General features: G+C 42.2%; 2 protein-coding genes across 4 annotated transcripts; both read left to right on the top strand.

The window, feature by feature from the left end:
• The first annotated feature begins 809 nt into the window (after nt 1-809).
• Nucleotides 810-5,399, top strand: LOC104437384. 3 transcript variants are annotated; one of them, XM_039309068.1, is made up of 6 exons: nt 810-1,093; nt 2,186-2,300; nt 2,575-3,216; nt 3,393-3,504; nt 4,289-4,349; nt 4,956-5,399. In XM_039309068.1, the coding sequence occupies exons 1-5, from the start codon at nt 1,008-1,010 to the stop codon at nt 4,312-4,314; spliced, it is 981 nt and encodes a 326-aa protein (XP_039165002.1). In that variant the 5' UTR covers nt 810-1,007; the 3' UTR covers nt 4,315-4,349; nt 4,956-5,399. The 3 variants fall into 3 exon arrangements, with proteins under 3 accessions (XP_039165002.1, XP_010048628.2, XP_010048627.2); XM_010050326.3 differs by having other exon boundaries at nt 812-1,089; nt 5,037-5,399; XM_010050325.3 differs by having other exon boundaries at nt 812-1,089.
• A 3,946-nt stretch (nt 5,400-9,345) lies between these two features.
• LOC104437385 lies at nt 9,346-11,727 on the top strand. Its single transcript, XM_010050327.3, has one exon. The coding sequence runs from the start codon at nt 9,568-9,570 to the stop codon at nt 11,515-11,517; it is 1,950 nt and encodes a 649-aa protein (XP_010048629.2). The 5' UTR covers nt 9,346-9,567; the 3' UTR covers nt 11,518-11,727.
• The last annotated feature ends 406 nt before the right edge of the window (nt 11,728-12,133 follow it).

Raw genomic sequence — 12,133 nt, 5'->3', positions numbered from 1 at the left:
ATAAAAAATTAGAACTATGCCCGCTGCAATGTCGATATGCTGAACTCCTTTTCTTATTTTGCATCACTAAAAGGCTTAAACTTGCACCAATTTGACACACATACCTCGCCATCCAAATCCCTAAATTTTGCCACTCCATTGCACTATTACTCCAACTTTTTTTATACACTAATAATGCCTCAAGATTATGTATTCTGGGCTTCTTCTTTTTTTTTTTATGTCGAGGATCCGGCTTAGCTCACCTTACGGGAGCACAACATCGACTATATCATGATGAGACTAGCCTAGTAATTCATTGGCTGGGGCCCCCACTTATATTTCTGGGAGTTGTGGCGGTTAGGAGGTCAGGCCTCAACTAGCGCAGCTATGCGTGAATGGATTTGGTTTATTAATATTGCAGTGAGTATAAATTATGGATGAAAAGGGTCTAGGGGCATGGTATCATGGTAATCATAATTTAGGATTTTTTTACGACGTTAATTATATACCTGAAAAAGATCGCCTAGCCTGGGGCTATCTCCACAATTTCTTTATTGCGATGCCAATAGTTTTCTTCAGATAGAATTTTCCCATTTTCGACAGAAATTGGGAAGGGGGGGAAAAGGATAAATAAATAAATAACAAAGGCGGAACAACTTGAGATAGAAAGAGAGAGGGAGAAGAATCGCTGCAACGTCTCCATCATTTGGCCCCTCTCTCTCTCTCTCTATCTCTTCTGCGTTTGCTTTCTCTCTCTTCCTTCTTCGCTTCTTCTCAGCAAAGGAGGAAGGAGAAGCGGAAAAGGAAGGGAAGGGAAGGGAAGGGGGAAGGGGGAAAGCTTCCGGCTTGAGCTCGAAGCGATCTCCTTCGTCCCGGCAGCAGCAGCAGCAGCAGCGGAAGAGGATTTTGTCGGTGGGGAAAGTTCGGGAACCTCCTCGCGGTCGGACGGATTGAGGAGCTTTTGTCGCTGCTGCTGTCGCTGTCGTTGCGGTTCTCTTCCTTCTGAGGTTGCTCCGCGGTCGGCGAAGATGCTGGTCGCGAACAGCTTCGACTTGTGGCGGAAGGACGCCTTCTTCTCCGCGGCCGAGGAGGTCAGGAATCCGCCGACGTGTGCGTCCCCCAATCCGCTTTTCTATTCGATTTTTTCGCGCGATTTACGGACGCGTTGTGGCGGTTCGATTGCATTTTCTTTTTTGTTGCTCGCGAAGATTCGTTTTTTGGGGTTTCGGGGAAAAGTTGTTCCTTTTGTTTCAATTGTCAAAATTTTTTTTTTTTTTTTTTTTTGGGGGGGGGATGAAGTTAAGGTTATGTGTTAACATCATAGATGGCTGAATCTGCATACGTTTCTTTGTTCATTTGTGTGGGTTCTCGTTTGTTCCATTATTTTAGTCTAATTTTGTCGGGTTGCTAGGTGGAGCTTTTTGTGTGTTGAACATCTGATGATTCAGTGTCCTCTAGGATCAGCTGGGGAAGGTAACTTGGTGTTGAGATGCTTCTGGTGCCTAGCTTTGTGGAATTTGTGCTTGATTGATTGCTTTTGGGTTTCGACTGATTCTTGAATATTTGCATGAGTTCATTCTCGGGTTCGAATGTGCCATTGAAATTAGTGAGATGACACTTTGATTTGCATTTCTTTTTAATTTCTTGTTGCGCTGAATGCCGGATTCCTTTGTTGCCTCGGAGCTGAATCCGTTGGTTTTGGTCCTTTTCATAGTGGAGAATGAAGATTGAGTTCATGACAATGTGAAGCTTTTATGAGATATTTACAGTTTACATGGCAATTGCTGTCTTGCACTGCCGATTGTATATCCAAAAACAAATGCTTGGTGTGGGCATTTCAGTTAATTGAGTTATTGTACATGTATTTTAATGCATTTGCCATTTTCTATATGTAAGTAGAAGCTAGTCTGGGATTGCGGTTGCTTCAAGACCTAGCATGAGTAGCAATGGAGTTGAATTTGAAAGCATTGAAGTGAACTAAAATTGTTTCAGTCCAGCCTCATGTATGAATGTTGTTCTTCACCAATTGTAGTAAAATCATTTAAAGGCCATCTTGATAGTTTCACCATTACTGTTTAGGCAATAGGCTATCTTAATGAGTGCACACTTGATGTTTAGCTTGCGGCTCCCCTGTTATTTTGTCATGTCCACTATTTGCTGGCAAATGCAGTTGGCATGTTCTCTTATTGTTTGTTTGGTTTACCAGGATGGAATCAACATACAGAGCATGGGCTAGGGAGATGAGAGAAGCATCATCACCTGAATATTTGAATGATCTCTCTAGGGACCTCCAAATTGCTTTAGGTACAGCAAAGTGGCAGGTATTTCCTTGTTTTGCCCATCTGAAAATGAGATTGCTCAATTTTTTTTCCCTCAGACTGCACTTTTGTTGGCTTTTAGCACCTTCTACTTCGTAGATTGGCATGTAGAAGCTTACACTTCCTTGGTTTGTGGCTTGAATTTGGACATCACATCACATCTTAAAAACTCTGATTACGAACCCATTGGACATACAGAAGAAACTTTTTTAATGAAGCTTTGTGCTGTTTTCTTTCTTTGGAACTGATATATGTCTGCTCATTGGATCTTTTTAAGTTGGAAGAATTTGAGAGAGCAGTCAGGCTTAGCGATGGGCCTCATGGTGACAAAACTACGACAGCTCGACATGGACAGTTTATTGTGGCCATTAGAGATCAAATTGCTCATGTTGAAGCAGCATTGCAAGAATTTCTTAGTGAGGGGGGAAAACAGCCTCTTCAGTGGGTAAATCTTGACAAAGAAGAGCGAGATGATTTAGCCTTGTTTCTCTCTGGGACTTCAGAACTATCACAAATTGTGAAGGATGAATTTACAGAGCATGGAACATCCTTGAAGGGCTTCATTTTGGAAAATTATGATAAGAAGGAAGATGTGGGGTCTAATACTAATGCTGCTTGCAGCAGTGGCTTAATAGATGAGGGCAAGAGCTTAAAGGATGGACAACCTAATGAGGATGTTCACTGCATGACAGATCTACACACAAAAGATCAAGCAGATAAAACAAGTGGTTCCAGAAGGACATGGAGTTCACCCAGCATGGGGGATTGGAGAATTGCTGTTGCGGATGATGAAGAGAGAAATAACCTAAATTCCACTGTTGTTGACACACCCAAAGAAAAGGTGCCCAGAACTATTTTTGGGAAGAATAGGTGTGGTGAACGTACCCAGGCAAAGTCATTGACTAGAATGTTCAATCAGGTTAGTTTTTATCTAATTGCAGTGCGAACTATATTGAAAATCAGATTGAACGGGCTTGTACGTGATTCTCACAAAAAGGTTGGACCAGTCAATGCATTTCTTCTTTCAACGTGGCTGAGATGTAAAACTAATTGAATCTGATTATTTCAAGCATTGATGGTCTCCATGTTCTGCAGGCATTCGGACATTGTCATGTGCTTCAAAGACAACCTTATAGTCCACGAAGCTTGCGATTTAGTTGTTCACTTCAATTTATGCTTGCCCTACTGCTAACGATATTTCTGATTGGTAAGAGGTTTTCTTTTACTAAACATAAAATTATATAACATGTATGCCATGGTTATGGAACTTTGAAGGCTTTTGTTTCTTATTTTTTTTTGTTTTGCTTCCGGTAAATATTATGTGCAAATTTCAATACAATGTTAACCTCATTGAGATGAATGTGGTATTTCATTGTTTCCTCAGACGTCATGGCGAAGTCCTCTTTTTCCATAGGACACCATAAGCAGTCCTCTTTTAATTGGATTTGATTTTACATATACATAAAATCTGGATGTATAAAAAGTTATCTGGAAGCCTTTCCGTTATTTGAATTGTTTGTGCAAATGTTAGGCTTCTGAAATCATCAATTCGTTGCCGCATAGGTGGAATTCAATTTTTTGTTGCTCAATGTTCTCGATTTGGTTTATGACATAACCATGATCTGGAACGCCTCTTGGTTAATGGATTTCGTTTACTCTACTTGGAGCTAGGTTTAGACCTGTTTATTTTGTTCATCTAAGAAATTGTTTCATGTATGAATCATAGGCTCTACTTTTGCTGCAAAATAATTAGTTTTTAAGTCCAAATGAATCCAAAGGTTGTACTTCTACCTGAGATCAAGCTACTTTTTTATTATTGTGACCATTGAATGATGCACATCTGTATAATCTTCTAAACTCGAAACAGTCAATGTTTGTAGAAGCATGAATAGTCTTGCTACATCCTATTACTGTATGATGATCAAAGTAAACTTAAACATTTCAATTTTGTAAACATTAGCTGATGAAGGATGTGTTTTTATCTTGTGCAGTGCCATTTGTGTTCTATTCGTCATAAAGTGGGTGCTTCACACCTTATGATCCACGTTGAAGGTAAGTTATTGCTACGTGAATGGCCTTCTTCTTTTCTTTTCTTTTTTTCTTTTTTTTGGTTCCCCTTTTCTCTGCCATTAGCACCTATGACCATGGAAAATGAAGCTCCTAGTCCTAGACATCTTAGACATTTGAGAAAAAAGGTGTTCTATCTCTTCTTTTCTTATTAATGTGCTAACGCATGGTACTGACCAGATCTTCGCCCTTTGAATTAGCTATATTGGTTTGTATCCATACATTTGGATATCAATGTTTCATTATTGCAAAGACACGTTGATCAGTGTGTTTGACTCTAATTATATATCAACATTCAAGGGACTAATAAATTTTATAGACATTTTAAATTATGTCTAATTTCTATACCGGAGATGCTTATTTACATCACGTTCATGATTGCACTGTGCCATTTCATCACACTACGAAATGCAGAAGGCCTTGAGAGAAGGAGAGTTGACGTTATTTCTGTCATGTGCTAAATCTTCTGTCATTAGTGGGTTACCCAAAATGGCTTTCCCAAATTATCCTGCAAGCTTATGAATGCCAGTTATTTGAATTAAATGAAGTAACAAGGTCAGATTGTTTATTTCATGCGAATGTAATCTGCAGGTGTTGGATCTGTTTATTCAAAGATATAAAGATGGATGATTGATTCTTTTTGTCTATCTGGTAATCTTATGAGGATCTCAGGTCGACCAAGAAAACTACCTAAAAGTCTCCAGAGGGTCAGTACTTCATATGGCAAGCCTGGCAATGCTTTGCTCATCGAAAAAGCCTTATGCTGCTTCACATATTAAGTGGCTTGCAATACAGTTGTATCCTTGGTACTCATAACCATACAAGCTTCTAGAAGTAGTGGATACATGGAAGCAGAGTCCTGTTAGTATAAGAGGATTGGGTCTCGAATTCAAAATATGTAGATGAATAGAGGCATAGATTCATGGCTTGTTATGGTGGGACATTGGGAGCTTAATTGTACTATTCTCAATTGTAAAGAGTTTCAGAAAATCAGATTGCATCATAAAGCTAATTGTGTCGACTCTTTTCACTTCATTCCCAAGTTACTGGAGATGATGCCTTCCACCCTGCAAAAGTGGCACAAAAATGATTGGTGAATGCCAATCTGCTCAATGTCCGAGGTGTAGTTGATCTAAAATGTGAAGCTAGAAGGTATCTGGATTTTGCAATGCGCCTTTCTTTCACTGCAGAATTGATTTTTCTATGCATACAAGGCTGGGTTTGAGTTTCAGGGTAAAGTGGGAATGTTTGCTGAAGCAGAGCAAACATCTCACTTGTAATTGTCGAACCCTTCAGCATCTGCCTGTTGTCCTCTGTTCATCACAGGGATGTGCAACGATCAAAGAAGAGGTTTGCCATGAAGAACCGGTTCTGCATCCAGCCTTTTCACCTTTTAGCGATGTCGAGCCAGCCTCGCAAATCTCTTCCCATGCTTTACTGCTTGATTTGTCCTCAGTTGCCTGGTTAAGTTCACCGTTCGATAGGCAATTCTTCCATTAGTATTTTAATTATCTCGATGCCTTGTATATCTTGTGCTTCGCAATTTGCTTTTTATCTGGCGTTACATCCTAATCCTCAGTCAAGATTTTTGCTGGAAAGTAGCTTACTTAAGTAGCGAATGCACACGAAAGATTCCTTCTTATAGCTCGTCATCACGAGAAGTTGTCCTTTTGTTCTGGATTCTCTGGTCTTTCTTCCCAATTCCCTTTGCCGGGCCAGCTCAACTTCCTGAATGTAACCATTAGAGAGTACTTACTGCACTGCCATGGTTGGATATGGAAGAAGGCCAGACTTTCTGGAGAAATTAGTCAAATCTTTGGCTTGGGTAACTTCCACCGGGAGGCAGCTTTATAGAAGAGTTTTATTTTGTGAAATTCTCTGATTTAAAAGGGAAAAACAAAAGCTAAAGTTTTCACGGAGATAAAGGGCGAAACCTGTTTTTGGAAAGCCAATGCTGCATTTTTCCAATCTTTAGGCAAGTCGCTGGCGATTGGCGAATAGACAGCACAGCACACGACAACCGGAAAGTGGTTTTGTTGAATTATATTATATCTGTGACGCAAATTAAGCAAGTTGGAAACATTAACTAGAATGTCGACCAATTGTTTTGTATAATGTCTGAAATTAACTTATAATAATAGTGATAAAAAAAAATCTGTGGAAGGAGGGAATCAAGGTCACATCGGCATGGTGAAGGTGACATTGGCAATTATAAATATGAGGGACGGATCAAGAAATATCTCTTGATGCGGCTAAATTTTATCGATTAGCAGTCTGACTAATTAATATCTCCTACGCTTAAAAATATTATTAAATATAACATCGTATAGATTCTGTATGTCTTTTTACTATCTTGTAGAGGGGGGAGGGGGATTGAAGTGGGAAATATTTACTTTGGCACAGTGGTGTATTTTAAAGAAATTTTAAAGGGGGTAGTAACGGTTTGAAAAACCCTACCATATTCTTAAGTTTCAACAAACTTTAAAGCTTAGCCTGCCCCTAATCAATGTTTTGAAATCGAAGTAGCGTTTCGATATGTTTAGATGCTAATAGTAAAATACTTGTTAACACGACCTAAATGTCTATTACCATCCATTTAAAAACGCAATTTATCCTTTTTTTAACACGTTTGAAGCAACCCCGCAACAAGTAAATCTTATTGCATTAATATTGTCAGATCTATTAAGCCTATCATCATTAACCATATGAGAGATAGAAGCGCTTCATCAACTATAGAAAACACGAGTTTAGTTGATGGTTAGCCGGTTGCCGCTAAAAAGCAAATGGTTGTTGACTCCTAACCATAATAGCCAAATTTTGAAATTTGACGCCCAACCCTATGTTTTTATAAATATATATTTGATTTCTTATCTAGGATTATTTTATCGAAATCTATTATTTAATCAAAATTTTACCACCCATTAGAAAGATCGAAAAGGTTGGAGAAATATATATCACTAAGGGCACGTTTAGTAACGCTTCCATTTCTAGAAACAATTTCTAAGCAAAAGAACGCGTTTGGTAATTAGATAAAATTTATGATTTTTGAATAGAATTACGTTTGGTGCTGTGCTCAAAATTTCTATCCAAATTATTTTATTTTATTTTTAAAATAATTTTATTATTATTTTCCTTTATTTCCCTTCTTCTTCTTCTTCTTGGGCCGGCAACCTCACTGGAGCGTCGCCGGCCCTCAGCGAGGACAACCCTTGTCGGTCGAGCCTTATCGACAACTAGGCGAGGCTCGACCGAGCCATGGTTGGGCGAGTAGCCTTGCCCAAATCTGGCGAGGCCAAGCTCGTCGAACCTCGCCTTGTCCTAGCAAGCCTCCAGTGAGCTCGTCGGATCGATTGCCGGCGATCGGCACTAGTGAATGAAGAAGAAGAAAAGAGAAGAAGAACAAGAAAAAAAAAATATGGGCTTAATTCTAGAATTGTTTCCAGGAACAAGAATCATTTTTTTTTTATTCTGTTCCAAATATACTTTCGATAACAAAAAAATAGAAATTTGTTCCCGAGAACAAAAAATTTACTAAACATGATTCTGTTCCAAAATTACTCTCGGGGACAGAAGAATATAAATTTTTTCTATTTGGCCGGTTACCAAACATGGCCTTATTCACTAATCCAAAATATGATATGCATCCACAATTTTAAACTCAAACTATTCGCTAAGATGATAGCTAGGCGCAAATTCAGTCACTTACATGTTTCTGCCAACCTCTAATTTCATGATGTCATTATATGAAATTTTAATTTTAATTTACCGTGTGAAAACATTTCATAATTTTCGTGTTGCTCGATTTGGTCATTTAGATTTAGGTTCTTTAATATTACGCAAACAGGAGCATGAAAGCAATTGCGGCCCATGCTCATGAGTCATGATGGAGAGATCTGGTTTTGAGTTTTGACCAACAAGAAAGAGGAATGATTTTGGTTCATAATATTCAGAAATGATTTTTATTTTGTTCCAAGAAAAATGAACTATTTCAAGAAAAACACTTTTCCACCTTTGGTCACTTGCCTCTCTTACAAAAATGAATAAAAAAGTATTTTCATTATTCATGTAATTATTTCATTTTAGGCTTTACTTATTTTACGAAAAATGAATATTTTGATATCATTTTCTTGAAAAAATGATTGTTTATCTCGTTTGCTTCTCCACAAAAGTATCTTTCAGCTCCGAAAGCCTCTTGAAAGAAAATTTAGGTGTTTGGTTCAGCATTTGGAAGTGTCCTTAGCCAAATGTTGACCTTTGAAATGCTAGTCTAAGCTTTAATGAATTTTTTTCTTCCAATATTACCCTTATCGATAATCATATTTTCCCCTTTTGTCCTAAAAAACATTATTCGTCTTCTTCCTTGGACAGCTTGGCCGAGCTTCGCGGTGGGCGGTGCTCAGCTGTGAGCGACTAGATCTGGCTGTCGAGAACCCTCGCCTGAGGTCATGCGACCCAGGCACCGTCACCTAAGGTCGAGCAACCCGGGTGACGTCGCCTGAGGCCGCGTGGGTCGCTCGACCTCAAGCACAACCCGGAGCAACATCGCTTGAGGCGGCCTCAAGCGATGTTGCCTGGGTTGTGCTTGAGGTCGAGCGACCCACGCGGCCTCGGCGACGCACCCGGGTTGCTCGACCTCAGGCAAGCCACCCCCCCAACCACCGCCACCACCACTGCCACTGCCGTCGCCGTTGCCACCAACCGCCTCCTCACTAGCACCATTGCCACCAACAACTGCATCTGCTCCTCCTTTTTTTTTTTTTTTTTTCCTTTTTCTTTTCATCTCAAAATTGGTTTACAAAATATTAAAAAAAAAAATGAGTTTCCAAACACATTTGCCTTCATAAAATGTCCATTCACTCAAGATACTTGGGAAAATAACTTTGCATTTCTCCAAAGTTGAATCAAACGGGCCTCAAATTATTACTCAGTAATTAAAACATTTTCATTGATTTAAAGTAAGATCAAAGTTTAATCCCCCTCTCTACTCCTTTCGCTTTCTCTCTCCTCCATTTCTTCGACTGATCTCTGCAACATGAGATAATAGACCGACCGATCGCGACTCGACTCCGATCCCCTCCGCCTTCCTCCTCCCCAATCCGTCGCCGCACCGATCCGATTCCGACTGAATCCAAGAACCCGGGTCGGATCCCCCGCCGGAACCACCACCTTCCGCCGCCGCCGCCGCAGATCCGAAGCTGCAGTCATGTCGTGCCTCGCCCTCTCCCTCCAGCCCGTCAACGGATCCGACATCCTCCTCCAGACCCGGGAGTGGTTCCCCCCCGCCCGCGCCCTCGTCGCCCTCTCCGCCTTCCGCCTCACCCGCTTCTCCTACTCCAAGCCCTCCGCCGCCTCCTCCGCCGCCGCCGCCGCCGCCGATCCCGACCCCTCGTCCTCCTCCGAATCCATCGGCGACGACCCCCTCGCCGCCTCCGGTGGCCAGGTCATCGTCGGCGTCGAGTCGCGGTACCGCGTCATCTACCGCCTCGTCAACAGCATCTACGTCCTCGGCATCACCACCGCCGACCAGGACAACTCCGTCAACGTGTTCGAGTGCATCCACATCGTCAACCAGGCCGTCAGCGTCGTCGTCGCCGCCTGCCGCGGCGTCGACGTCACCCCGGAGAAGCTCGGCCGCAAGTACGCCGAGATCTACATGGCCCTCGACATCGTCCTCCGCGGGGCGAGCAGCATCCGCCTCGCCGCGATGCTGTCATCGATGCACGGCGACGGGATCGCCAAGCTGGTGCATTCCGGGATCGACACCGAGAGCAAGATCCGCGGGGCGGATAGCTGGGCCGGCGTCGAGGTGCATTCCGCCGAGCGCCTGGCGGGCATCGAGGTGTTCGCCAGCGCGCGGTTCGAGGTGCCGCCGGAGACGCTGGAGGCGGGGGATGAAGTGGTGGCGACCATTGCTCCGGTGACTCAAATTGAGCAGAGCGATAGCCAGGATACGAAAGGTGAGGAAGAAGAGAGTGAAGGGCCTAAGGACCCATTTGCAGCTAGCGATGCTTTGAATAAGCCTGAGGCGTTAGTGAGTGGGTTTAAGAAGAACAGGGATCCGTCGGCCACGGATTTGACGCTGGCCTTGGTAGGGCTGGAGGTGACGACCCTGCCGCCTGCCGAGGCCACGCAATCCACGCATATTGGTGTGGAGGGTTTCGAAGGGGATTATGGTGGCATAGAGTTTGGGAATGAGCAGGCTTCTCTAGGGGAGACTTTCGAAGGGTTCGGTGAAGCTTGGGGCGGGGGTTTGGATCCGTCCGAGTTTGTCGGTCCCAAAAATGCTGCTAAACCTCAAGGTCTCGGTGGCCTTGAATTTCTGGGAACGGGAGAAGGTGGTGCGGCCAAAGCAGCAGTGGATAAAGCCGCAGAGGGTAAAGCGGGAGAGGGTACTCCGCTTGAGAATCTTTTGGTGAAGAAAACTGAAATGAAGGGTCCGGAGATGTATGTCTCGGAGGAGATTAGTGCAGAATTTAGGGAATCACTGGTTGCTAGAGTAGGACTGATGGGTGCTGTTTACTTGAGAACATTACCGCCTAAAACTGCTGGTGATAAAGAAACTGAGTTTTCCTTCCGGGTTGATGGTACGAGTGCTGTTAAACGGTTTGTAATGCAGAGTTCTCGTGTTAGCAGCCTCGGTAATGGTTTATTCCATGTGAGAACGGCTCCTTCAGATGAGCCTATACCTATTCTGAAGTATAGCTTGCTCCCAAGGTTAACACCGCTACCATTGAGGGTTCGCCTTACAAAACGACATAGTGGGACTTTACTTTCTGTGATGATACAGTATGCTTCCAATCCTGAATTGCCAGCACCATTGCACGATGTGACCTTTATCCTGAAACTTCCAGTTGACCCAAGTCTACTGAAGGTTTCACCAAAAGCCATGCTGAACAGATCAGAAAAAGAATTGAAGTGGTTTGTCCCAGAGATCCCTCTGAATGGTGCTCCAGGCAAATTAAGGGTTAGAATGCCTGTGGATACAAGTGCAGAAGAGGGTGATGAGGAGATTGAGGTTGTGGGTTATGTTAAATTTTCTTCACAACACACTAGCTCTTTATCTGGGGTTTGTTTACGGCCTGCTTCTGAAGGTAATACAGACTTCTATGAGGTTAACCACAAGTATGAGAGTGGGGTTTATACTTGTAATTGATTATGACAAAATTGATTTTCTGGTTAGACTGTATCTCATTGTGAGGTTTGTACTAGGTGTGTGAAGCTGGGATTAGTTTGTAGCATTCTTTGAATATGATCTTGTTGGCTCAAATTCCATTTTAATGTGAGTATTGCACCTTCGGTTGTTTTATTTGTCATGTCTTTTCCAGTTTAAACAAGCGTATAATAGTTTGGGAACCTCTATGAAGTATTGCGCTTACCTATGTAACTTAGTAGAAGCTTTAAATGCCTTGGGCCTTTCATGGTATTGCTGCGGTTTGGTTTGTTGGTGCTCATGAATGAAATGCTATGCACAAGGCTGTACAAAAAGATTTCTTACAGTACACAGCTGCTACATACTTATCCAAGAATATGACTTTTGCTTATTATTTAGTAACTAAAAGAGGAGCACCCCCAATTTAGTAGGTCTGCTGAAATTGTCAAGATAATTAGTGACATTTATGTCTTTTCACTGAAGATATACGTAGAGGGGAAATTGTCGTCTCAAGCCGATCCTCTTGTCTGCCCCCTTTGCCCCTTTCCCTTGCAATGGTGATGGTTCTGGAGAATTTATATAATCATATACAGATAAGCATGATGCTTAATTGTTTCTA

Source organism: Eucalyptus grandis, chromosome 3, assembly GCF_016545825.1.
Source record: "Eucalyptus grandis isolate ANBG69807.140 chromosome 3, ASM1654582v1, whole genome shotgun sequence".
Taxonomy (NCBI): Eukaryota; Viridiplantae; Streptophyta; class Magnoliopsida; order Myrtales; family Myrtaceae; genus Eucalyptus; species Eucalyptus grandis.
Note: the sequence above shows the minus strand (reverse complement) of the source record. Positions and strands in the feature narration are given on the sequence as shown.